The sequence below is a fragment of the Schistocerca nitens genome, chromosome 5 (assembly GCF_023898315.1).
Source record: "Schistocerca nitens isolate TAMUIC-IGC-003100 chromosome 5, iqSchNite1.1, whole genome shotgun sequence".
Lineage (NCBI taxonomy): Eukaryota > Metazoa > Arthropoda > Insecta > Orthoptera > Acrididae > Schistocerca > Schistocerca nitens.
The window spans coordinates 511567488-511594959 of record NC_064618.1 but is presented as its reverse complement, the minus strand read 5'-3'; the positions used below and the strand labels follow the sequence as shown (position 1 = coordinate 511594959).

General features: G+C 43.1%; 1 protein-coding gene across 1 annotated transcript in view; it reads right to left on the bottom strand.

Moving 5' to 3' along the window:
• The window catches only part of LOC126259282 (kynurenine 3-monooxygenase-like), a 167710-nt gene that overhangs the window by 125609 nt on the left and 14629 nt on the right, over positions 1-27472 (bottom strand). The window contains exons 2-3 of the mRNA XM_049955929.1: positions 5697-5766; positions 2058-2251 (exon numbers count right to left, since the gene is read on the bottom strand). Of these exons, the coding sequence (XP_049811886.1) occupies positions 2058-2251; positions 5697-5766 (264 nt within the window). The remainder of the gene's footprint in view (positions 1-2057; positions 2252-5696; positions 5767-27472) is intronic.

Sequence of the window (27472 nt, the reverse complement as noted above, 5' to 3'; positions counted from 1 at the left end):
CGACTCCTCAGAAAAGAAAGCTAACTACCCACATTGAGGGTAGGCCCTTGTTACAAAACAAGCTTTCTCTGCACCACTCCTCTCCCTAGCTTCATCCACACCCTACACCCCCATTTAAAATCAACCAAGTTAAAATGTGTGCTGCTATACTTAGTTTGTAGATCTCTTGGCTGCTACTTCTTACTTGTCAACTGTCATAAACTGGAAGACTTCAGGCAGCCTATACTTTTTGTGTGACCACACCATCTAGTAATAATAATAATAATAATAATAATAATAATAATAATAACACTGTTAGCCCCTACAGCGGTGTAGTAGCAGTTACATAGTTACTGTTGTGTTATGTCGTCAAACACGTCCTTTATTTGTTGCGGATCTACCTGCAACTCGAAGAAAGTATTTTCTTGAGATATCTGAGCGTGTAATATGATGTATATGTGTGAGTTTTTAATGTCATGCTACAAAGTACGAGGGGGGTTCAGTAAGTAATGCAACACATTTTTTTCTGAAAGCAAGTTGATTTTATTCAGGATTCCAAAACACAATATCATTCCCCAGTATTTTGGCTACAAAACTCTCTTTTTCAACATCATCTCCATTTAGTGCGACGGTCTTACGCCACCTTATAGGGAGAGCCTGTTTTCCCCCAAGATACCACTCTACTGGTCGACGTCGTAGATAACGTCTTGCTGCATCAATAACCAACCTTCCCGCAGAGTGCGTCCTTCATTGGACCAAACAGATGGAAATCGGAAGGTGCGATATCATGGCTGTGGGGTGGATTAAGAAGTCCGACGAAGTTTTGTGAACCCCTCTCGGATGCGCAGACTTGCGTGTTGCCTTGCTCTGTCATGGAGAAGGAGAAGCTCGTTTGCATTTTTGTGGCAACGGACACACGGAAGGCGTTTCTTCAAATTCCTGAGGGCAGCACGATACACTTTAAGTACCCGAGCTTGTGAACGAGCGTGTCAGCACTACGAACAGAGACATCTGGTTGTGCAACGAGGTGTTTGTATGTGGTTTGTCGATCACGTCAAGTGAGAGTGTCCGCACGTTCCAACGTTGCACAAGTCACAGCCGTGTCCGGCCAGTCGGCACACAGGGCAACGAACAAGTTAGCGCGACTTTGATGCGATGATGACAGACGACTCGCGCAACTACACATCGAGTTTTTGTTCACTGATAAGTCTCCGTAGACATATTACAAGCGCTCGTCAATATCTACGATTCTGATTTTCTGCCAAAGAACACCTAATGTCGGCTCTCTGCTTGGAACGTGACAGACGACATCTGAAGGCTACGTATAGCTGCCGCCAGCTGCAGAAATTTCATGAAATATAGGGGCTAAAGTGGGTATGTTCCACTATGTCCCATAGCAAATTATGCATTTTTTCAACCGAAACTAGCCGAGAACAAAATGTGTTCCTTTACTTAATAAACGTCCCTCGTACAAAGTGTGTGTGTGGGGGTAGTGGATGGATTTTGTGACGAAGATGTTCATACACTCGTTTCACAAGTTGAAGCCTCCACCACACTGTGTCATGTGTTAATGATACTATTGGAAGTGCCGTGTGGCTAGGGCCTCCCGTCGGGTAGACCGTTCGCCTGGTGCAAGTCTTTCGAGTTGACGCCACTTCGGCGACTTGCTTGTCGATGGGGATGAAATGACGATGATAAGGACAACACAACACCCAGTCCGTGAGCGGAGAAAATCTCCGACCCAGCCGGGAATCGAACCCGGGCCGTTAGGTGTGACGTTCTGTCGCGCTGACCACGCAACTACCAGGAGCGGACAATGTATTAAAACGTAGTTATTGGCAGCTAACGTAATCAGTATTAGTCACTCGCAAAACAGTGGTAATACTAACGATACTTCAAAAATAATTTAGTTTCGTGACCCAAACACAACAAAATTTCATTTTATCCCTCGAGGGTTAATTAGGCCTATCCACAAGTTGGGATCCACTGATCTGAACAGATCTGAACACTGCAGTACTGGAAGGCAGTTAACATGAACGCCTGAAGACTACTCCGGCGTGTAAGGTAGAGTAGCATACCTGGTGGTGCTGGGGGTCGTAGAGCACGTGCCGGGTGTCGCCGGTGGTGGTGTGCAGCATGCGGCCGCGCATGGGCAGCCCGTGGTTGGACAGCAGCGCCTCCTCGAGGCCCACGGCGCGCAGCGCGGCGCGGCCCCGCGACGACAGCGCCAGGTTGATGGAGCGGCCCTGCACCAGCTGCGCCGTGCGGATGTCTGCAACGCCAAGCACCGTGACACTCTACCGTAGGACTGTGTCTGAACGCGACTCGAACTGTTCGAACAGTTTACGTCACAGTTCGGGAAATCTCGGGCTCTGTTCGATCTTTTGATCGGCGTGCGATCTAGTGACTTTCGTTGGTACTATCACAACGACGTATCGTAGCGTTTTTAATGTAGTGTGGAATTCAATAATAAAAATAACTGTGAAACACGGACTGAAACATCTTCTACGGTGCAGGTCTTGCGTAACAACGGCAACCAATAAATAAATAAAGATTCCAACCATGATGTAGTGCAATTTTCCAGCTTTCACTCATCCTGCTATCTAGTGACGTCTTGTGATACTATCTCCAAGACGAGTCTTGTTACTGTAGTTCATTCTCGCGACAAAAATTACAGTCATTTAATTGTGATATATTTCTTTAGTTCGATATCTAATTCTGAATTGTTTCATCTGAATGTTGCCGTCTTGTTTTCAGACTGACTAAAACACATTATGGTAACGTTTATATCTCTTATTCTGATATGTGAACAGGGATCGAATTGTTCATTTGCAACCTGCTTGTTAAACCATTACCTCCTCCCATAAAGAAAAAAAGTATTACACTGGGTGCAATCAAGTATAATTTTTTGGGGACAAAAATAATCAGCATAAATGTTTATATATCCATATTATAGCAATACTGTATGAGCACTCACATTGTAAATTTGTTCAGACACAGTAGGCGTCTGTGCTGTGGTACGATTTAATGCTGTGGTACGATTTAATGCTGTTTCCTCCAGTGTTTTACGAAATTGTATCTCTCTCTCTCTCTCTTGTTCCACTTCCCGTAATCGGTAAAGTATGCTCGTAATCATAAAGTCCACACCCAATCGAATGCAAAGAATTTTGGGGAGAATCGAATTGTTAATAGTGACTGTGGAAGAAACTGACATGGAGTCGGGCAATTGTTATCACACCTTGCAAGATCTTTACTTTCATTTTCTACTGTAATCGTTTGTAACTGACTGTTACTCCTGTTACTGCAAACACATGTATTCGAAAGCTTGCGAAAATACTGCTACTAACAAGTTCGCTATGTGATAGTGGTTGAGAAAAACCAAATTTTTGTTTTCGAAGGATAGCTACTCCTTGAAATTGTTCTGAAAAATATTTTGAAGATTTTTGATTTCGAGTTTTATTTACTCTCATGTGTTTGTCAATCACGACCACTTTTCCTGTTACGCCGAGATTTGGTGTTTTACCCTGCTTTTGACTCTGTATTGTCGGTAACTTGTAAACACGATATTGGGAACCTCTACTCTGTAACGCGTGTTTACTTTTTTGACGTTCGTTTCCATGGTTGCTAAATTTAGCGTATTAACGTTGGAGAACACAGGGTTTTGATCATTCTAGTTCTAGTTCGCTCAGAAGGCAACGAAACGTAAACGAGGATTCAGGAAGAGGACCTTTAAAGGCAGCTAAAACAGGAACGTATTCTTTCTGTAGGACATTCACATGTAACAGGGCCGGTTCGGAAACATTTTTTTACACAGGCATTACACTATTTGGCGCTTCCTTCCCCCCTTCTCCCCCCCCCCCCTCCCTTAGACATTTGTCGGCCCGCTTCCTCGCCCCCTGTCCCCCTCCCCGGTCACTCACTCGTTAGTTGCCTTTCCTTGAGCACTTGGTAAGACCTTTCAAAATTAATCGCAATCTACTGGTCATACAAACGAGTTACTTTTTATTTTGAAACAAGTACTACATAGATATTCCTCTGTCACATAAATAAATTTTGGAATCTTATTCCAGTTTTAAATATTAAAATAAACTTTTATTTTTTGGCTGGGCAAAACATAATTTTTTCTTCCTTTACCCAGACAGGTTTCGCTAAACTTAACAGCATCGTCAGTGAAGTTTTATTTTTCTTTCTTGTTACCACGTGCTGTGTCTTTTGCGTTTTTTTATGTTTCACATTACAGTTGTTTTACTTTCACATTTTGCCAGTTTTTTTGGTTTCTAAATTATCGTCTCAAAGTTTTTCAGACAGTGACAGTGAAAGTTTAAAAAGTGCAGTTTTTCACAGTGAATGATAATGGAGGAAACCAGAAAAAAATGACAAACTGTGAAAGAAAAACAAGTGTCATGCAAAGCAAAAAGAACCGTAGCATGTGGTAACAAGAAAGAAAATAAAATTCCACTGATGATGCAGTAATTTCAGCGAAACATTTCTGAGTGAAAGAAGAAAAAATTGATTTGATCAAGGCGGATCCCATCCTAAATCAGATTTATTTGTAAGCGAACACGGACCCAGTAGCTTCAACCTCAAGATGAATATGAAAAGAAACAATTCATTTGCATTTCAAGTAATTCCTGAGTTCTTTAAAACATTTAGTGGAAGCAGAAGTAACTAGTCCCAATGCATTGTTCCAGCTTCAATAAAAACGCAGTATCTATTAAACAGGGTAGAAAGAACAAAAAATAAAATATTTGTTATTTATCAGATTAATAATGGATCTTAATACAAAAATATCATCTAATTTTATATTGATGAGTTTGTCATAGGTCACTTTTTAACTACGCAAGCTACATGTTAAATGAGAAGAAAAAATTACGCAGTAAAGTTTAGAAAGTGGGCCACAAAAGTTGCTGAAAATTGATAAACATAGTCAATTTTTTTTGTTTGCTACTGAAAATAGAAACTCAGTTTCTGTGCGATACGAAAGAGAGATGTTTTATTTAAAGGTCACCTATAATTCCTACAGTTTATCAATATCATTAATGATGATTTTCCTTTGAGTAAAAACATTTTATTAAAATTTTTCCAGCTTTTTGCGTAGCAAAATCTTCCGAAATAGAATCTGATTCGACTGACTTCGTGTTATCGCTTTCAGTGGTTATCCTTGAAGTCCATACAATCATTTTCGAGAAGGGGTTGATCAAAGATATATCTTTAACAACTTCATTTTTGACAAAACTCCTTTCACCCATACCAAAGGGTCATGGGTAAAATTAAATCATGTGGGGACTCAATCGAAAAGTTAACAATTCAGATACATTTATAATAACTAGGACAATATTTGATACCGAAGTTAGTGGCAGTTTGTAAACACATTCGCAGTTATCTCTCTCAAACAGTTACCAGTTCGATAATATGATGGCGAGCATAGTTAGTGGCCTCATTGAAAACAATAGCAACCTTCCCCTGTTTGGGGAAACCGCAGAAACTTCTGTATGCCAAGTTCAAGATATGAACGGATACCTTTCCAATAAGCGTCAAATACACTGCTAATTCCAATTTGTTCGACCCGTTTCATTTCAAGAATTGGGCTTATATGTTCCAGACTGCAACACTGTCAGTATACAAATTATTTGTCAGAGTTTCCAAGATATCTCACCGTCGCTGTACCATCTTAATAGTATTATGTTAATGGAACAGTATTTTTTGAGCTCACTCACCTTCTCTAGCTTCATAGACATCCACCTGGTAGCCCCGTCGAGCAAGGAAACAAGCCGCCAGGGCCCCTACCTGCAACGGGAAATCATTTCAGTCATTTTCAGCCATTGGTATCTCTTTCTTTTTGCTTAATTTTATCTCTTTCTTTTTGCACAATTTTATACACTGTTTTATACTTACAAAGTTGTATTATAATACCTGTATCAAAAGTAATAATTACAAATGCAGTGAAAGTTTCTGCGAATACTTGTAACCAACAACAGAACCGTTTTAGTGCTAGTCGTACGTTTCTAACCTGCAGATAGGTACGAGACGTCAGTTGAGACGGACTGAAATATGCTGTTCAATGGAATGGATAGTCGCAACGTGACATTATCTTTGCAAATGTTTATAGAAATATTGTCAGAAGACTGACTGTGTGGTTCTAAAACTAGAATAATCAGGCTGTCTAGTTTCATTGCCCCAAAAGTAAATAATTAATTTGCTGACTTTTACTGCCATTTCTCTTCATACGCAATAGCCGTGTTTTTTTCAGTAAAATATCTCAAAAATATGTTCTAATAGTCATCGGAACGGTACTGTAGTAAATTTTAAAGGCTATCACACGTGACAGAAGCATTTCCAGCTCGGCCATCACTTTTTATAAGAACGACCATCACATTGTATATGAAGTAATGAGACAGTTGTAAGACGAAACACTCATTTTATTGACGGTAAGGTTCGCCACCCCTCGAATGGTGCTGAATGCTGAACACATTCAGGAGCTCAGACAGCATGGAGTGAGATTCGTTTTTCTGATGCTGAGGTTCTCCAGTCAGCGTCTGCTGTAGCCTGTGATCAAACATTGGCGACCGCCATTATGCATTACAACGAAACACTGTGGACACAGGAATGGAGTTTTGCTTAAGCCTCTGGTTCGCAGTGCAAATCTCTATAACATGAAAAACTCACGGTGAGGTACAACCCAACGGGATAAACGAACGATTATGAGCAACATTACGAGTCAGAATTATTTGGAGTATCTGTCGCAACCCAAACGTATGTCTTGTTCAATATATTACGGCTCTGAATTTAAATTTATAGTTTTTCGTCGGACGTGATCGGAACCTCGAGACCAGGACTCCCAGAGATTTGGCAAATGGGGTCAATCATGTGGGGACTTAATTATTATTTAAATAATACTTGTAAGGCTAATAATTTCTGAAAAGATATGTGAAGGTGTTTATTACAAGAGCGTGATATGAGATACATTCGCTTTATCATGATCATGACATGCAAGGGGTTTCTGGTAGCTGTGGGTAAGGATTGGGATGTAAGAAGTACTGGAGAGAATGTGATATGGAAAAGGCTGTGCGGTGTCTCTGTGGGAAAGAACTGAGAGGTGGGATGTGGGTGTTAGAGGACAAGTGGTATGCCAGCAAGGGAAGGATGCATTGGAGCCTTATTTTGGGATGGGATGGAATGGACAGGGTAGGGTGGTTGGTACGAAAGATAGGATTCAGGATGAGTTCACTACATGGAGGCGAACACGGCTGCATTTAGATGGGGATAAGGTGTTCTGTTATTGAGGGAAGATGGGACGTGTTGATGGAGTGCAGCAGCACACCTGGGTTCTCAAGGATGAGGGAGATTATGGAGCGCTTAGATTTACATTTATGGGAGATGCAGCAGAGGTGAAGGTGTTTTGAGTGTGAGAAGGCTTGGGAACTTTATGAGTTGGCACAGAATATGCACAGGGAAGATACTCAGGTACAGAAACAAGGGTGGACTGCATCTCATTGAAGGGCTGGAAGGAAGTTGTAGAACTTGGGAGAAGCAGATGTCAATACTACGTTGATATAGATAAGGATGAGGTGGTTAAGGGATTTATATGATTGTCGAGTGATATGATCGGCTATTTAGTAGATTTATTTTAAGTGGGGTCACTTGCAGCTGGTTGGCAGGTGGGAGTTCATGATTAGCTTAGGCATTATAACGCTTTAGTCTTGTGCAATGGATGGTCGTGGGCTGTCAGTTAAGGTCTGTGGGATAGAATACTCAGATTTCTACAACTATTGCCTGGATTTTGCGGGATTGGTGGAGGGTATCACTGGTTACACTGGAAGGTGTTTCCTTCGTAGTGCTGGTAGGATAAGACGTGTGCACGCTGTGTGCTGACCTAGGCGGAGCTGGCCGCAATTCTCGGACAGCTGAAGCGGCTTTTGGCTACCACCAGCCGTTTCAAGATACTGCCTCGGTGCAGCGGTGACAAAGTCTGGCGTCTCGCGTGACAGACCTCAGGTGTCACTTGTTTCGCCCAAGGGCTCTGCTGCCGACGGACCTTCCATTGTACTCGACGCAGTGGATCTGCCCTTTCCATGGGGTGAGTGGCGGATGGTAACGTGTTTGCCTGTCTCGAGGCGGCGGTCGAATGCGGGGGCTGGCCGCCTGGCCTCGCCCATTCACCCTGGAAGTGGGTAGGTGGCCGCTCCTTCAGCTGGGTCCAAGCAAGCACACGGGGGAGGGGGGTTAACTAGTTATTGGGAGGTCCAATGTTTGGCGCATTTAGGAGCCTCTTAGGGAAATGGCGATCAGATCCAGAAAGAAAGCCATCGTCTATTCAGCTAGTCTGCCAGGGAGCCTCATCCGAGATGTGGAGGAGGCCTTGGCTGCAACTATCGAGCGTACAGGGTGCAGTCATCTGCAAGTTTTGGTTCATGTAGGCACGAGTGACACATGTTGCTTGGAACCTGAGACCATCCTCACTTCATACAGCTACTGGAAGTGGTGAAAGCTGCTGGCCTCACACTCAGGATGCAAGCAGAGCTCGCAATCTGCAGCATTGTTCACAGAGTTGATTGATACTTTGGTTTGGAGTCGAGTGGAGGTTCTCAACCAAAGGCTTCGTCGACTGTGTGATGGTCTTGGCTGCAGATTTCTGGGCCTGCGTTATCACGTGGACAGCTGAAAGACTTCCCCTCATATGTCAGCGGTGCACTACAACAAAGGAAGCATCTATTCAGGTAGCAGAGTACGTGTGGAGTGCACAGTGGACTTTTAGACTAGACAGTAGTTTAAGGTACTCTGATAAACACTCGCCAGTGGACACACAGACAAGGAAATCAGGCAGCATTCAGAGTAAGGACACTCCGACTGTCAAAATGTAATCAGTAAATCGTCGAAATATTCGTAAAAAAACTCCATAATTTAATAACCTACACGAAATTTCTCACGCTCAAATTATTCTCGGGATCGAGAGCTGTCAGAAACGCGAAGTAGAAAGCTCTGAGATATTTAGCGAGTCATGGAACGTACATAGGAAAGACAGATTAGGCGTCATAGGACTGCAGTTGACAAAAATATTGTCTCAATAGATGGCGAATTTTAATGTGACTGTGAAGTTATCTCGACGCGTATAACATGCCTAAGTGAAATCAAATTGATTGTTGGATGGTTCTACCGGCCTCCCGGCTGCTTTGTGACAGTTTCATTCATTCAGAAAATGTCTGAGGTCAGTAGCGCGTAAACACCCAAATCATTCAATATTACTTAGAGGTGAATTTAACCTACCAACTATAGACTGGGACGTCTATGCCTTCAATGCAGTGGATAGGGGTAGAGTGTCTTACGAGATACTTTTGAACACGTCTTCCGAAAACTGTCTTGAGCAGCTAGTTCGACTGTTCACACGCAATGGAAATGTTTTAGACCTTGTAGCTACAAACAGCAGTCGATATAGAAGAGACAGGCGATCCAGTATTACAATCAGAATTTAAAAGAGCCTTGGAAGACTTAACACCCCATAAGGCGGAAGGGATAGATAACATTCCATCAGAATTTCTAAAATCATTTGGAGAAGTGGCAACAAAACGACTATTCACGTTGGTGTGTGGGACATATGAGTCTGACGCTAAACCATCTAACTTTCGAAAAGACATCATCCACACAATTCCGAAGACTGCCAGAGCTGACAAGTGCGAGAATTATCGAATAATCATCTTAACGTTGCTGTCAAGAATAATACACAGAAGAATGGAAAAGAAAATTGAGGATATGTTCGATGACTATCAGTTTGCTTTAGGAAATGTAGAGGCACCAGAAAGGCATTTCTGACGTTACGGTTGATAAAGAAAGTAAAGCTAAAGAAAACTTTCAGAGGATTTGTCGACTTGGAAAAAGCGTTCGATAATGTCAAATGGTGCAAGATGTTCGATATTGTGAGAAAAATAGGGAAAGGCTGTAGAACATATACAAGCGGAGAGAAAGAGTGGAAGACCAAGAACGAAGTGCTTGGATTAAAAAGGGTGTAAGACAGGGATTCAAGGTGAAAGGATGCCAACGACGAGATTCGTTGACGACATTGCGGTCCTCAGTGAGAGTGAAGAACAATTATAGGATCTGCTGAATAGAATGGACAGTCTAATGGATACAGAATATGGATTGAGAATAAATCGAAGACAGAGGAAAGTAATGGGAAGTAGCAGAAACAAGAACAGCGAGAAACTTAACATCAGAATTGGTGATCATGAAGTAGATGAAGTTAGGGAATACTCCTGCCTAGACAGCAAAATAACCAATGACGGACGGAGCAAGGAGGACTTAAAAAGCAGACTAGCACTGGCAAAAAGGGCATTCCTGGCCAACAGAAGTCAACTCCTACCAAACATAAGCCTTAATTTGAGAGAGAAATTGTTGAGAATTTGCGTTTTATGCACAGCATTGAATGATAGTGAAACATGGACTGTGGGAAAACCGGAACAGAAGAGAATCGAGGCATTTAAGATTTGGTGGTACAGAACAATGTTGAAAAATAGATGGACTGATTAGGTAAGCAATAAGGAGATTCTCGGCAGAATCGGTGAGATAAGGAATATATGGAAAACACTGACAAGAAGGGACAGGATGGTAGGACATCTGTTAAGACATCACGGAATAATTTCCATATTACAAACAATTTTAGTACTGGGGCAACCATAGCTAAAATAGTTATATAGGATGGCTTGATAATTCATACAGCGAACAGTGTTTTTTTTTTTTAAATACAGATGTTAAAACTATTAAAATGAAACTGAATGAAATGTCCAATGGTCCACTGTAGCTGTATTTGTTCAGGTCACTTATAAATCCACAAACCCTTCTTGCAACTTATGAGTTGCATCTTTGGCGCAAATATAAATGCTATGTCGTAGGTTACAGAGTGCGGGAGTGTAACAATTGGCGTGGCTAGGTTGATATTTCAGCACTCCTCAACTGATAAAAAAAACCATCATCAAATGATAAAAAGACCATTTTCTAAGATGAAAATCATGTCTGTGTCTGTCAGTCGTAAACTGTACACATTCCGAATAAAATATTTTCTTGTCGGCCTATGTCCAGCAACAAAATGCCCCTCTTAGACGTTATTCAGGGAAGAACTGGGCCCTGTAGTGACAAAAGCGTGTATTCGCCACGAAAATAGCAACCGACAACATAAGCTACAAACGTCCCGTGAGTTGTCAAAGCGTGTGCTGTGGCTGCCGTCCGATTAAAAAACTGTTCACTGTGTGAAGTGTCAAGCAAGGTGTAGAGGATGAACACTGTAGCAGAGGAAGACATAGATTAGAATACATGCAGCAAATAGTTGATTATGTAGGTAGCAATTGCTACTCTGAGATGAAAAGGGTGGCACAGGAGAGGAATTTTTGGCAGGCTGCATCAAACCTCTCAGAAGACTCATGACTTAAAAGAAAGCTACCGTTGGTGTCAGTAGAGAGAAAGGGGTTAAGTGACCATGATGCTATCACAGCGACTATGGTTACTAAAGCTAATAAATCAATCGAGAAGGCTAGGAGAGCCAGTACCTCACTTAGACAATGAACTGATATAATTTAGTTACAGTACAATGAACGTAGCAAAATTATGGGCAAAATTTAAACCGATTGCAAATCACGCTCTCGAGAAGTATGTGCCAAGTAAGTAGATTAAGGACGGAAACCACCATTATTTTGCAACACAATTCGGAAAATGTTGAGTGAGTAAAGGCACTCCCGGTTCAGAAGAGAACGTGCAAATGACGACAGGAAAATTTTTTTTTAGAGATTTGTGTGTCTGCAAAAAATCGATACGCGATGCATACAAATCCCACAGTCATGTTGTTGTTGTTGTCTTCAGTCCTGCGACTGGTTTGATGCAGCTCTCCATGCTACTCTATCCTGTGCAAGCTGCTTCATCTCCCAGTACGTACTGCAGCCTACATCCTTAAGAATCTTCTTAGTGTATTCATCTCTTGGTCTCCCTCTACGATTTTTACCCTCCACGCTGCCCTCCAATACTAAATTGGTGATCCCTTGATGCCTCAGAACATGTCCTACCAACCGATCCCTTCTTCTAGTCAAGTTGTGCCACAAACTCCTCTTCTCCCCAATTCTATGCAATACCTCCTCAATAGTTATGTGATCTACCCATCTAATCTTCAGCATTCTTCTGAAGCACCACATCTCGAAACCATCTATTCTCTTCTTGTCCAAACTATTTATCGTCCATGTTTCACTTCCTTAAATGGCTACACTCCATACAAATACTCTCAGAAACGACTTCCTGACACTTAAATCCATACTCGATGTTAACAAATTTCTCTTCTTCAGAAACGCTTTCTTTGCCATCGCCAGTCTACATTTTACATCCTCTCTACTTCGACCATCATCAGTTATTTTGCTTCCCAAATAGCAAAATTCGTTTCTACTTTAAGTGTCTCATTCCCTAATCTAATTCCCTCAGCATCACCCGAGTTAACTCTACTACATTCCATTATCCTCGTTTTGCTTTTGTTGATGTTCATCTTATATCCTACTTTCAAGACACTGTCCAATTCGTTCAACTGCTCTTCCAAATCCTTTGCTATCTCTGACAGAATTACAATGTCATCGGTGAACCTTAAAGTTTTTATTTCTTCTCCATGGATTTTAATACCTACTCCGAATTTTTCTTTTGTTTCCTTTACTGCTTGCTCAATATACAAATTGAATAACATCGCGGAGAGGCTACAATCCTGTCTTACTCCCTTCCCAACCACTGCTTCCCTTTCATGTCCCTCGACTCTTATAAATACCATCTGGTTTCTGTACAAATTATAAACAGCCTTTTGCTCCCTGTATTTTACCCCTGCCACCTTCAGAATTTGAAAGAGAGTATTCCAGTTAACATTGTCAAAAGCTTTCTCTAAGTCTACAAATGCCAGAAAAGTAGGTTTGCCTTTCCTTAATCTATTATCTAAGCCGGCCGATGTGGCCGTGCGGTTCTAAGCGCTTCAGTCTGGAACCGCGTGACCGCTACGGTCGCAGGTTCGAATCCTGCCTCGGGCATGGATGTGTGTGATGTCCTTAGGTTAGTTAGGTTTAAGTAGTTCTAAGTTCTAGGGGACTGATGACCTCAGTTAAGTTAATATTCGAGGTTTTCGACTGCTAGGAATAAAAACCGATATAAAGGATGGTGTTATTACGTTAGATAGTTTTCCTTAGTAGCAGTCGTTTTTTTATCGTTCGCTTTCATTGGTGTATAAATTTGTTCGCGGTATGGAGTGTAAGTATTGACCATTGGAAGCGAGAGGAACAACGGATACGTCTATTTGCTTGTGGACTTATGGGGTCCTGATATTGTCAAAGTTGGGGTTGTCAGAAATGGCGAGTATACCGTGGAGATAGGCGAAATGATTTTCTGTACTTAGATTATTGGGGAGGGATCAGTTATTCTGAACGAGTGGGTAGTGTGGGTCAGGATATTCGATGAAAAGTTTTCCATTACTTACTCGATTTTATGGTTAGATATGTGCATTACAATATCTAATAAGTTATTTGTAAAAAAAGTATTGTATACCAGGAGTAAATCTAATGGTTGTCTCTAACTAGAAGTCTGTAAATATATGTGTATACGAATTAGCTTATTTTAAATTGATCTAAATTTGTAAATACTTTGACATTTCCTATATCCTTGTAAAAAGAGATCTACGGATGAATAAACCTACTACTACTAGTAGTAGTAGTAGTAGTACTATGTACTGAATGTTAGTGAACGTCTGTCGCCAGGCCCACGGTCTTTTTGCATTAAGGAGTTTCTCTGTTACTGCTAGCGGTGTGTTCGTGTAGTCTGGTTTTGGATACAGAGGAAGGAGTGGTAAAGCATATGGGAATCTCTGAATATTTCTAGAGCTCATGGGGGAAGAGAGGTCGGTTTGGATAGATGTGACAATTGGATATGTACGTGCTTGCAGCTCCGGTGAAGGTTTCCTCCAGGAAGACAACAGTGTTAGAGACAGGTTTGAAAGGTGACAGTGTGTCTTCTGATCTGGATGTGAATACACTCCCAAAGGTCATGCCAGCTGGCGTTGTAGTAGTCTTGGATCACTTTTGATGGGTTACTGTGTCGTTGGGTATAATCGTGGGGATCATGGTTTAGGATTGGCAGTTGACTTGATAGCGATCGCTTCCAACTCTTTGAGGACTTATGAATTTAGGTGTCTGAAGAGATTGGCCGATGGTACGAAGGTACGAGGAGTGGAGTCACCGAGGGGATCGGTGTGCCGAGGAACGGGGACTAGGTCTCCTAAAAGGAAGGTGATGAACTGATGCTACTCGATAAGTTGAATATGGAAACGTCTATCGATGTTCATGTTCGAGGCAATAAAGAAGATAGAGAAAGACTGTTCAGTGCAAGAAAGGAAACTGTATGGGATTGTATGATTGGGATGGGTATAGATGCTGACACTTACGACTGCTAGTACAGTAAAATACATGGTCAGGATAAGGTGTTCGACAGAATGATTGAACAGAAGTTGAGAAGAAATAGGGATGTTATTAACGTATACTGTTGTTATTAAACATCTCTCTATCGGGTAGGGAGATATCAGTTTGCTGTAGGTTACAGCAAGAAACGCGGATGGTATGGTGGGGTAGAAGTAAAGTTTCATTTAGAATAAAGACATGGATTTTCTGCTGTCTGAAGGTTTGTGAGCAGGGCGTTGTTGGTGATAACAGAACATATGTTCAGGTAAATGATACTGCACTATTATCGCGCCATTTGGAGTTAGGAAAGAAGGATTATGGAAGCTGGTAGGTTAAACTACGGTTGACAAAGGGTCAAAGACGTACTGAGGTAGGCTTTGGAACCAGGTAGCGGTTACGTTTGGATGGAATACAGATTGGGCAGTTAGGGAGATTTGGTGTAAGGTGTGAGTCCTTCGGAAACTGAGTTTTTGGAGGACTGGCGGCGGGGTTTGAAGGGCCATGTCACGGACTGTGCGGCCCCTACCGCCGGATGTTCGAGTCCTCCCTCGGGCGTGGGTGTGTGTGTTGTTCTTAGCGTAAGTTAGTTTAAGTAGCGTGTACGTCTAGGGACCGATGACCTAAGCAGTTTGGTCCCTTAGGAATTCACACACATTTGAAAAAAAAATGGTTCAAATGGCTCTGAGCACTATGGGACTCAACTGCTGAGGTCATTAGTCCCCTAGAACTTAGAACTAGTTAAACCTAACTAACCTAAGGACATCACACACATCCATGCCCGAGGCAGGATTCGAACCTGCGACCGTAGCGGTCTCGCGGTTCCAGACTGCAGCGCCAGAACCGCGCGGCCACTTCGGCCGGCCCACACATTTGAACATTTTTTGGAGGACTCTGGTAACAAATCACGCAATTTCTTCAGCTACAATTGTGGGACGCAAGCAGTGGCTGATATGTATTCGGTTATCAGCTGATCGGACAGAGATTCGGATTCTTCGGAGGTGATTTTGCCTTGCACTTCTGGTAGTATGTTGAACGGGAATGCGGCTCATTACAGGCTTTTTAAGTTGGAGGGCTTTTTAGGTTACGACAGTCTTTGTGGAGGTTTATTATTGTCTTCATAGTGTTTATATCGGTCATTACGGCTAACAACGTAGTACAGGTTTATATCCAAAAGGAGCCGTTCTAGCGTCAAACGGTACTCAAGAGTATGAACTGGCAGATGATGTGGGCCTAGTGGGTTAGTGGTAAAGCGCGTGCCTGGAAACAGAGGTTGCAGGATCGAATCCCCGTCGGACCACGGAAATGATAATCTAGTCTTCATCTCCCAACATTGCGGTGAGTCGCTAGGAACGGAATGTGTTTCGGATTCCACGTGAAATTGTAGGTCATGTTTCCCTGATTGAATAACAAGGTTAGATTAAGGACATGTATGTCGTCAAAGTGGCATCCAATTGAAAGACTTGCACCTGGCCATTGAGCCACAAGTAGTTATAATTACGTGTCCTTAGTGTATGAACCCATCTCCTTGGTGGAGGATCCGTTCGCGAAATACGGTCTCTATCCGAGTGAGAAGAGCGAAGCCGTAAAGCCAGGGTCGGGCGCCACTCTCTCTATAAGGCTTCCAAGTTAACAGGACACTCGTGCAGGAAAGAGAATACCAGACGGTGGGAGCGCGCTAAGAGGATTCGGTTGCGGTGAACGAGGACGGCGTCGACCGACCAGCACACAACACACGTGATGAAGGTCTTCTCTGCACCCACTACATATAAACATTACATTTCGACTTTTAAATAACCTTACGCGTAATACTTGACCACCTTAACCCCTAACCTACATCATCACCACACTTATTATTCCATGCCTACAGGAACATGGAGCGCATGTTGTGGTGCAGCTCCTTTTATACGCCTACATGGATACTCCGCAAGCCATTCTACAGTGCGTGGCAGAGGGTACTTTTTACCAATATTAATGAATTTACGTCTTCTGCAACTGGCGTACTAAATGATGGAAAGTAATTGTCTATGGCCCTCAGTACACGTCCTAATCTCTCTTATTTTCATAGTCCTCACCTGAGATGTGCAATGGTTGCAGAAGTTTGTCACAGTGTCTCCCTCGAATAACAGTTCTCTGAATTTACGCAACAGCATTTAGCTAGAACAATGTCGTCTCTCTTCGGAAGATACTTTCTCTCTATTACAATTTTACATGGGCTATCCTAGCTGCGCTTCTCAGAACTGACAGAAAGCGATGAGCTGACTCATTGTGTCGTGTAGGTTGCCCCCACGGTCAGAAGTATCGCTTTATTTGTGTTGAATGTATTTTACTTCAGATAGCTTAAAACGGAAGAATATATAAAAGCATGCAGTTTCACTACACTGTGATGGTATTTGCAGATATACAGACATGAAAGAAAGGATAATGTGCCACCGGCAACGAGTGCAAGTTTGCGGGCGTGACTAACAAGCAAATGAAAACGAATTCCGATGTCTTGATTTTATTCCGATGTCTTGATTTTCTGGCCTCACTTTCGGCAAGAGTCGCACACTGCACAGCTGGACGATCTCACAAAATAAGATAGTATAAAGATAATTGTGAACCCTGCTTCTCTTTAAAATACCAATGTAAATCGGATAGTCACGGAAACATTCGGGCGAACAACGCAGCAGACATTTTGAAGTAATAATTTCCGCTTTGTGGATATCGGGAAGTACGGGACAACGTGTTCCAAAACGCTGCGCATTAAAATGGAGTTTTTCCGGGGCTCATGTCTCTAGTTCTATTGGTTATAGAAATGAAGGATCAAGTGTTTTGGATAGCCCTTGGGCTAGGGGCCAGTTGTATACCCAACAGAAACATCGTCTTAATGTCACTATCCGGCAGCACAGGGAAAAAGTGCACTACACACATCCTCCTCTTTAAGCGAATGGAACAAATCGTTTGGCTCTCTTTGTATTTGATGTGGTCTACGGTGGGCCTTAAGAGGCTTAAGGAGACACCACAACGTCATACGAGGTTCCTCTGAAAACAACAGGAAAGAGTTTTTAACCAGTTTTTCGTACCAAAACCGAGCTGCGTACTGCCGGACGGCTATGCACAGTAAATTGTTGGAACTTTTACGATATATTCCTAATACCCAAAGCTCGACCAATACTGAAAATTTTACTTGATATCTTTATTCATTTCCGAGTTACAGAGGTTCAAAGTTACCCTACTTCTAAATGTAAAATACTTATGTAAAATCCGGTATAGGGCGAAATCTAAAAAATAACCGCAGCAAGTTGCTCAAATTTTAAGAGTTTAAATTTTGAGGGTATTTATCTAAAAATGCAATCTTCTCGATCTCAAAAATGTATATTCGTTCTAGGATGCTTCCTTAGAAAACCAAAAATGTTTTGTAAAATTTTTTTCTTATCAAAACCAAGCCGCGGATTCCACGGTGTCTACGCACAGCAGATAACTGAAATTTTACGATATCTTTCTAAGATACTGATCTCGAATAATCTTGAAAATTTTCTTGATATTTTTATCCGTTATAGAGGTTCCAAGCTATTAGCTCGTGGGGCGGTTCCTTACGAAACTCCAAAAGAACGTATCTTTGCCATTTTTTCGTTCCAAATCCGAGCCGTGGATTCGAAGACGGCTAAGCACAACAGATGGTTGAAATTTTTACAATATATTCCTAAGATCCCAGTACCAAACAATGTTGAAAATTTTCTTGATATCTTTATCCGTTTCCGAGATAAAGTGGTTCGAAGTTACCCTACTTGTACACATAAAATACGCACGTAATATCCGGTATGAGGCGAAAATGTAGTTTATAAAGAGACTTAGCATGGAGAAATATGCTGTAAAAGGTCTCCGTTATCATCAGAAGAGTCCTGGCAACGCTATGTTGTAGTACTGAAGCACATGCATAATTTTTGTGCACGTAAAATGTGGTCCGATGTGTAAAATTAGTTTTGTGGTATTTCAGTTTCACGTAAGTAAACTATCAAAATGTTACTGACCCGTAAAGTTCTTTTCATATGTCATACCACGCTGTAGCAACGATAAGAAGAGAACCAGCGGTAAAATACTCCTATCGGAGTACGAAAAAGGCGAATATGCTCCTGTTTGAAAAATACTGACTGAAAATGGGGTACCAGCTGCCTCGTTCTACCTTCGTCAGAACAAAACCGTAAACTCCGTCCGAACAGGTCTCGGAAGACCCAACGGTACTGACCGCCCGCATAGTCATCCTCGGCCTACAGGCGTCACTGGATGCGAATACGGAGAGGCGAGGGGTCAGCACACCACTCTCCTGGCCCTTGTCAATTTTCGTGACCTGAGCTGCTACTTCTCAATCAAGTGGGTCCTTAACTTGCCTCACAAGGGCTACCCGCATCCCGCTTGCCAACAGCACTCGGCAGACCAGCCGATCAACAGCGCTCGGCAGACCGGTCGCTCACCCATCCAAGTGTTAGGCATGCCGACAGCGCTTAACTTCAGTGATATGACGGGACCGGTCTTACCACTGCGGCAAGGCATCAGTAACTTCACAAATTTTCCCAAAAAATTTGATATGCGAAGTGTCAGTGGCGGGAAAGCCTCAAAAGTAATAAAGACTGGAAGATTGTAAACAATGACTGTTGTATAGAAAGAGATAAGGAGACAACAGCAGTGTGAGAGAAAGAGAGGGACACCACTGACAGTGCTAGGAAAAGAGTGTACGATTTATTGCTAGTGGGAGAGGTATAAAGAAATGCAGAAAGTCAAAGTATATGAGAGCCAGTGAGAGTGAGAAACATAGTCTACGTCAGCGACAATAAGAAAGAGAGAGATAGTGACAGTGAGAAGAGACATCAGCAGTGGGAAGTAATGAACGAGATAGTAGCAGTAAGAGAGAGAAAGAGGGAGACAATGACAGTGAAAGGAGACAGTCGTAGTATGACAGAACGAAGGAGATTGTGGCTGTGAGATAGAAGACAGTGACAGATAGAGAAACAGAAAGAGATGATGAGAATAAGTTGGGCTGAATGAGTGAGTGAGAATGGGCAAGTGGAAGTGGATGGGTATGAGCGACTTACAGGGGTGGACTAGTGGGTGTGAGCAACTTACAGTTAAGGGAGCTTTTGGGAATAAGTAGTGAGTTGCGTGTTGGAAAGAGCGCGAATATGTTCGCAGCCAAAATTTTTAAAGGTGCTGAGGAAGGTAGACTGAGGCAGCTGGTGTCCCGCTTTTCAGTCATGCTTTTAAACAGGAAAATATTCGACTTTTTTATGCACCGATAGGAGCATATTTCCGTTCGTGATATTCTTATCTAATCTCCACAGACGTGTACAGCAGCTTCAGTCCGTAATGCTTACCAAAAAATTTACAATAAATACTGAACATGGAATGTGATAATTGCAGTCTTTTTGAACATCCTTGTGGGATATGGAGTTTTTGTTGTATAGCTCATTATTAAATTTTATCACAGCTGTCTGGTCTCAATAAAAATACTTTGTGTGTCTGAGACCCTTCCCTTCAACATTTATTCGTTAAAAAAATTAATTTAATTTATTTTGTTGGATCCTGTCAAAGACTTTACAACAGTCAACAAAAGAATAAAAGGGTTTACTTTTTGCACATAAAAACTAGGCACCAAAATTTAGTTTCATCTCCTTACATTTACAGAGGAGAGGAAAGAGAAACGTTTCCGTAACTAATGGGTCTGTTGGTTATTCTGCGTCATGTATCATCTTCACTCTCATGGCAGGTAAAAATCCTGGCGTACTAACATTTCTGCGTGAGTATCAGCTGCAACCGTATTTTGGTAAATTACTATTAGAGATTTTGTTGCAGAGTTATTTCTCCGGTCACAGTTTATCCTTTTTATATGCTCTTAAAGTGATATCTGAGATATTCATTTTAGGCTTATAGGTATTTACATATTTGATGTATTCGATGTAGTTTTTATATTGCCGATTATTCAATCATCACACAAAAATTCCATCTGTCCTCCAATTCTTTTTTCTTTGTTTGTAAAGTTTGATTTCTTTGTAACAGTCTCCAGAATGCCTGGTTTGATTTGTTCTCATAATTTATCTGAATTTTCTGACTCCAAAGTTTCCAGCTCTAGCTTCTATATATATCGCTGTTGAGTTCTGTGTAAATTTTCGTATGCAGTTGTGAGGTGGTGTATTGTTTTTAACTTTCTTGAGAGTTTAAGCTTATCGGATATCATCAACAGAAAATAATCAGATAGAAAATCTGATTCTGGATAAGTAAAACTCTTGATAGCAAATAAGCTGAAGGAGTATTTCCATGTTTAGAACGTTTGAGGTAGTACATAATAACAAGTACCTGGAATCTTGATAAAACTGAAGAAGACGTCTCCTCCCTTATCGTGACATTCTAAGCTAACGAACATTTCGCACACTGCCTGAAAGAGAGACAGGGACGGGTGGAAATGCAGCACCCAGGAGCAGAGGAGGAAACGAAATGAAGCTTCCCAGGTTGAGAGGTTATGTGATGTTACTTGAGTGAGTGCAAAATCGAATTAAGTTTACAAAAAACTTGGAAGTAGGAGTCCACTTACCACTACGACGTTGTATATGCTCTGTCCTGGATTCATTTATGCTTCGGGTGGGAACGGTGTCATAAAACGGGTGTATCATCTCCTGAGGCAAGCTGCCCCACAAAAGTTGTAACACGTCCTTGATATCCTAGGTACTGGTGCTGCGACAGAGGTGACGTCCGAGCTGCTCCCACATACGTTACATCAGGCACAGATCTGTGGATGTTGCTGCCGTGGAAGAACCTTAACGTCACACAGACAATTTAGAGAGACACATGCCATGTGTGGATGAGCATTGTCCCGTTGAAAAACGGCTCGACGATAACATCGCGTCACAGGTAACTCATGTGGACGCAGGATGTCCGTGACTTACTGATGTACCGTCAGTGTTCTTGTAGTGTCGGCAGACTTGCCAACACTACGCACACTAATTGAAAGAGGCGGCCAAGATGCACGCGCTAACTCACGAAGGATGGAGTGAGGTCTGAAACAGGATACGTAATGAATGCTATAAAGAAAAGTACGTAGCTTCTTGAATACTTAACTTTTAATCCATCCTTTGTATACATCGTTCTTGATGAGACATCTGGAGATTGTGGCGATACAAGTGAGACTCTTTAGATACAAGGTATCTAAGGCTAATGGCGCCTTGCTAGGTCGTAGACATGGACTTAGCTGAAGGCTATTCTGTCTCTCGGCAAATGAGAGAAAGGCTTCGTCAGTGTAGTCGCTAGCAACGTCGTCGTACAACTGGGGCGAGTGCTAGTCCGTCTCTCGAGACCTGCCGTGTGGTGGCGCTCGGTCTGCGATCCTGACAGTGGCGACACGCGGGTCCGACATGTACTAATGGACCGCGGCCGATTTAAGCTACCACCTAGCAAGTGTGGTGTCTGGCGGTGACACCACAGTTCTCTCAATCAGTACTAGCTGTGACCTGAAGCCAAACCTGTTGACTGCCCACCTTGACGCCTCCTCAAAACATTGGAAGATTTATATCCCTCCCCAGGTCACCGCCATGCTCGCTGAGGGTAGTCATCAGGGGTCATACAGAAATGCGATTCATTGCTGCACACAATGCATCAGCAATCCATGCACCTCTCCAAATGTAGTCATTTGAATTGTGGTGTTAACGCCAGCCTACGCTTACACATAGTAATTCCCTGCTCCAGTTGCAGCTAGACTCCGGTCAATAGTATGTGATGGCACAGTATTTTGCAATGAGTCCATTACTTGCTCTCGGATGAAAGGATCAGATGTGAAGGCGCCACGATGTGCTTAGTACACAATAACGCGAGGCCCCTTGTGGTGGTCAGACGAGGTCGAGCGAAACCTTGACGACGGGTGAGCATGCGCTCACGTTCTCATTTAGTCCAACATCGGATCACTGTCACATCCCCTTACAAACTCTCTCGGGTACTGACAATGCTGTCTCGAACGAATTGTCCTTCACAGCGATCACTGAATACCTGACGATGTTCACGGCCCTTATATACTCTTATCAGGCCTGGTAACAACACTGATGCACTATGGTGGTCGCCATACCTGTCACAGAAACTGCAACTCTAATCATATACATACCTGTCGATGGTATGTATGTCGACGAAGTTCCGTTGAGATACGACCGTGTCTTCTGGGTTTCACTTTCTTTGTCAGGCTGGGCATATTCATGTCTGCCATTTTTCACTAACACTGAGGCGACAAAACTCATGGGACAGCGACATGCACACATACAAATGGCAGTAGTATAAAAGGGCAGTACATTGGCGAAGCTTTCATTTGTACTCAGGTGATTCATGTGAAAAGGTTTCCGACTTGATTATGGCCTCGAGACGGGGATTAACCGATTTTGAACGCGGATTGGTAGTTGGAGACAGACGCATGGGACATTCCGTTTCGTAAATCATTAGGGAGTTCAATATTCCGAGATCCATAGTGTCAAGAGTGTGCTGAGAATATCAAATTTCAGGCATCACCTTTCATCACGGACAACGCAGTGACCGAGGGCCTTCTTTTAAGGACCGAGAGCAGCCGCGTTTGCGTAGAGTTGTCAGTACTAATAGACAAGCAACAATGAGTGAAATAACCACAGAAATCAATGTGGAAATGTATCCGTTAGGACAGTGCAGCGAAATTTGGCGTTAATGGGCTATGGGAGCAGACGACGGACGCGAGTGCGTTTGCTAACAGCACGGCGTCCCTGCAGTGCCTCTCTGCTAGACGGCTGGAAAACCATGGCCTGGCCATATGAGTCCCAATTTCAGTTGGTAAGAACTAATGGTAGGGTTCGAGTGTAGTGCAGACCCCACGAAGCCGTGGATCTAAGCTGTCAACGAGGCACGGTGCAAGCAGATGGAGGCTTCATAATGCTGTAGGCTCTGTTTACATGGAACGGACGAGGTCCTCTGATGCAACTGAACCGATCATTGACTGAAAATCGTTATGTTCGGCTACTTGGCGTCGATTTTCAGCCATTCATGGACCTCATGTCCCCAAACAACGACGGAATTTTTATGGATGACAATGCGCTATGTCATCGGACCACAACTGCTCGCGATTGGTTTGAGGAACATTCTGGACAGTTCGAACTAATGGTTTATCCACCCAGACAGCACGACATGGATACCATCGGACATTTATGGAACCTAATCGAGGGGTCAGTTCGTGCGTAAAACCCTGCACCGGAAACACATTTGTAATTATGAACGGCTATAGAAGCAGGATGGCTCAATATTTCTGCAGATGATTTCCAACGACTTGTTGAATCCATGCCACGTCCAGTTGCTGCACTACGCACAGAAAAAGGATTTCGACACGATATTAACAGATATTTTATGATTTTGGTCATCTCAGTGCATTGTTAGAACTGTGGGTGTTGGAGAAAAGCATTCCTTTATTCCCACATATATTTAGCAATAACTTAACACTACACACATGAATGAATTGTGTAGACATTAACAGCACGGAATAACTAACAAAAGCTAAGTCAAAGAATAATTGTATCACTGCACGTAAATTAACACTTCACGGAATATTTGTGAAGCACTGTACACTTGTAGGGATCGATTGTCAGAAATAGGTCACTACATGACTCCCCCCTTTAATGCTAACGATACCACAGATTAAATTTCACACGCCGTCCAGCTCTTGTAACTACTTCTTTCTTGAAATCGGGCGGTGCGTCACGTGTGTCAGTGGTTCTGTCAGGGAGTGGTGTAGTCCTCGACGTCGGTCTTGGTGTTGCAGTGACTGGTGTTCGCTGAGCGTTGTGGTGTTCATGGGGTACAGGAAAACATCTTGTAGCTTCTCCTGTCTCCTCTGATTTGTGTTCAGTGGTAGCTGTGGTGTCTGTTGCGTCCAGAAATGCAGATATGGTCCGTCATATGGTGGCTGCAGTGGTTTACTCACAGTATCATTGTGTAAGAATACATGCGTGCACTTGTCTAGCTGCGCAAAAACGAACGAGTGTCTTCCAAGCTGGTTTCTAGGCATTGTTGGTCTCAATTGGCGTATATGCTCTCTTAATCTGGTGGCGAATTCTGAGGCTGTGATTGTATCATCTGCCATGCTATGCAGAAATTCTCCAGGTAGGCGTAATGTTTGTCCATACACCAGTTCTGCTACTGTTGCTTTCAGATCACTTTTGAATGACGTTCGTAGACCCAAAAGTACGATAGGTAGTGTCTCTGTCCAATTCGGTGTTGCGTGACATCTCAGTGCTGCCGTTAACTGTCGATGAAGACGCTCAACCATGCCATTTGATGCGGGGTGGTATGCCGTGGTGCGTATGCGTTTCGTACCTAATAACGTAGCCAATGCTTGATCAGTTGTAATTCTCAGTGGAACTCCAAACCGGGCAATCCAACCACGAAAAAATGTTTGAGCTATAGTGTCTGCAGTGATGTCCTTCATTGGAAATGCCTCAGGCCACCTAGTAAATCTATCAATCACCGTGAGGCAATAACTGTAGCCTTCTGATGTCGAGAGTGGGCCGATGATGTCAACATGCACATGGTCAAAACGCTGATTTGGTGGAAGATATGTGCCTAATGGTGCCCTGACGTGCTGTGTGATTTTATTCCTCTGGCACGCCAAGCATTGCTTCACAAATGTTTTACAGTCTGTGTGCATACATGGCCATACAAATTTTTGTTTGACCAATCTGAGTGTGGCTCTTACTCCTGGGTGTGACAGATTGTGCATTGATGCCATTGCCTGTGTTCTGAATTGCTGTGGCACAAATGGACGTATCTTTCCTCTTGCTACGTCACAGTACAACTCAATGCTTGCTTCAGGAAATGTCACGAGCTGTAGCTTCAATCCTTTCTTTTGTTGCAGTAGATCACGCAACTCACTATCACATTGTTGCGCATGCGCGAGGGAGTCGTAATCAATGGCCTTTGTCACTGCTTCCACCTGTGCGATGTCATCTGCTACTGTGGACACTGCATCTATGCGAGAAAGTGCATCAGCTGGAACATTTAGCTTCCCTTCCACATACACAATGCTGGTCGTGAACTGGCTGATATAATTTAAGTGTCGCAGCTGCCTGGGCGATGCTTTCTCTGGCTTTACCTTAAAGGCATAGGTAAGCGGTTTATGATCTGTGTAAATCGTGAACTGTCGCCCTTCTACTACGCGTCTGAATTTTTTTACTACCGCATAAGCGGCGTGAAGCTCACGGTCATATGTTGCCCAACGTTGCTGAGGTGGTGACAACTTATGACTATAAAATGCAATGGGCTGCCATAACTGATCAATCTGTTGCTGAAGTACGGCACCAATGGCAGTGGACGAAGCATCAACCATGAGAGCGAGTGGAGCATGCGCGACCGGGTCTGCTAATTGTGCGGCCTCTGCTATAGCTTTTTTTATAGCGTGAAACGCGGTGTCCGCTTCGATAGTCCAATGCACACTGTGGTTAGGTTTAGGTGCGCCTTTAAGTAGCTCATTCAATGGTGCAGGTATCAGTGCATGATTGCGAATGAAGCGTTGGTAGAAATTCACTACTCCAATGAATCGTCGTAATTCTCTGACTCTGACAGGGCGGGGGTATTTTTTATGGCCTCTACTTTACTGTGTGGCGGTCGAATACCCTATGCATTCACCAAATATCGTAGAAAGTGGACCTCTTTCTCAACAAAAATACACTTGGCAGGATTAATTACTAGTCCATGTGTGCGTAGGCGGTCAAACACTTGTGCCAAATGCTGTAAGTGCTCCTCTTACGATGCAGACATCACCAATAAATCATCTATATACACATAGCAAAAATCTAAATCTCTTGTAACCTCATCCATAAAACGTTGGAATGTCTGGGCGGCATTGCATAGTCCGAATGGCATTCGGGTGAATTCAAATAGACCGAATGGTGTTGTCACCGCTGTTTTAGGAACGTCTTCTGCAACTATAGGGATCTGATAGTAAGCTCGAACTAGATCAGTGGTAGAAAATATAATCTTACATTTGCAGAAAAGTCTTCTATATGTGGAACTGGGTACCGGTCTGGAATGGTCCTTGCATTGAGTTGGCGACAGTCACCGCAGGGGCGCCATCCATTCTTCTTTTTAGGCACGATGTGAATTGGGGATGCCCAACTGCTACTAGAAACTCTGCAGATATCGTGTGACAGCATGCTGCGAAATTCCTGCTTTACCACTTTTAGCTTTTCGGCCGATAAACGTCAAGGCCGAGCGTGAGTTGGCGGCCCTGGCATGGCCAAAATGTGGTGGACGGTTGTATGCTTGACTGGTGGGAGAGCAGGCGATTGCTGTGTGATCTCGGGGTATCCTTTCAGTAATCGTATATATGGTGTGTCGCCTGTGACTGTGTGTACCTCTAGTGGTGTGATACAACGGACTTTTCCTGTTGTATGCAGACTAGTAGTCAAATCTATTAGTCGCAGATCTGGCAGTAAGTCGTAGAAGGACAAAAAAATCTGCTCCGATAATAGGCTGTGATATATCTGCCACTGTAAATTGCCATTCAAACACACGGCGTAGCCCCAAGTTAAGAAATAATGTTACTCGACCGTATGTTCTAATTTTGGAGTCATTGGCGGCGAATAGATAACAGTCGTCGCAGCTCCGGCGTTATAGGCAGTTTGCTGGATATACGGACACTTTTGCGCCTGTATCGACGAGAAACTGTAGTTTTGTTTCGCGGTCTGTCACAAAAAGTCGGCGAGTGTTTGCACTGGAAGTTATCGTTGCTACGGTGTCTGCTTCATGTTTCCACTTGCAAGGTGGCGTACGCTTTCGTGCATCATTACCAAATGTCTTGTGGTACCAGCATAAGTTCTGTAGTGATGGTGATCGATTGCGACTTCGTGGCCGTCGGCAGCGTGGCCGTTGGCGGTTGTGCGTTGTTGGTAATGCAGCTACCTGTGCGGTCAACTCTGCCAGTAGTGATTGTAGGGAGACTAGCGTCACTGTGGGCGAATTTTCTTGTTGTGGCGTTAATGTTGAGACACTTGATGTGGGATACATTTCAATTAACCTGTCGG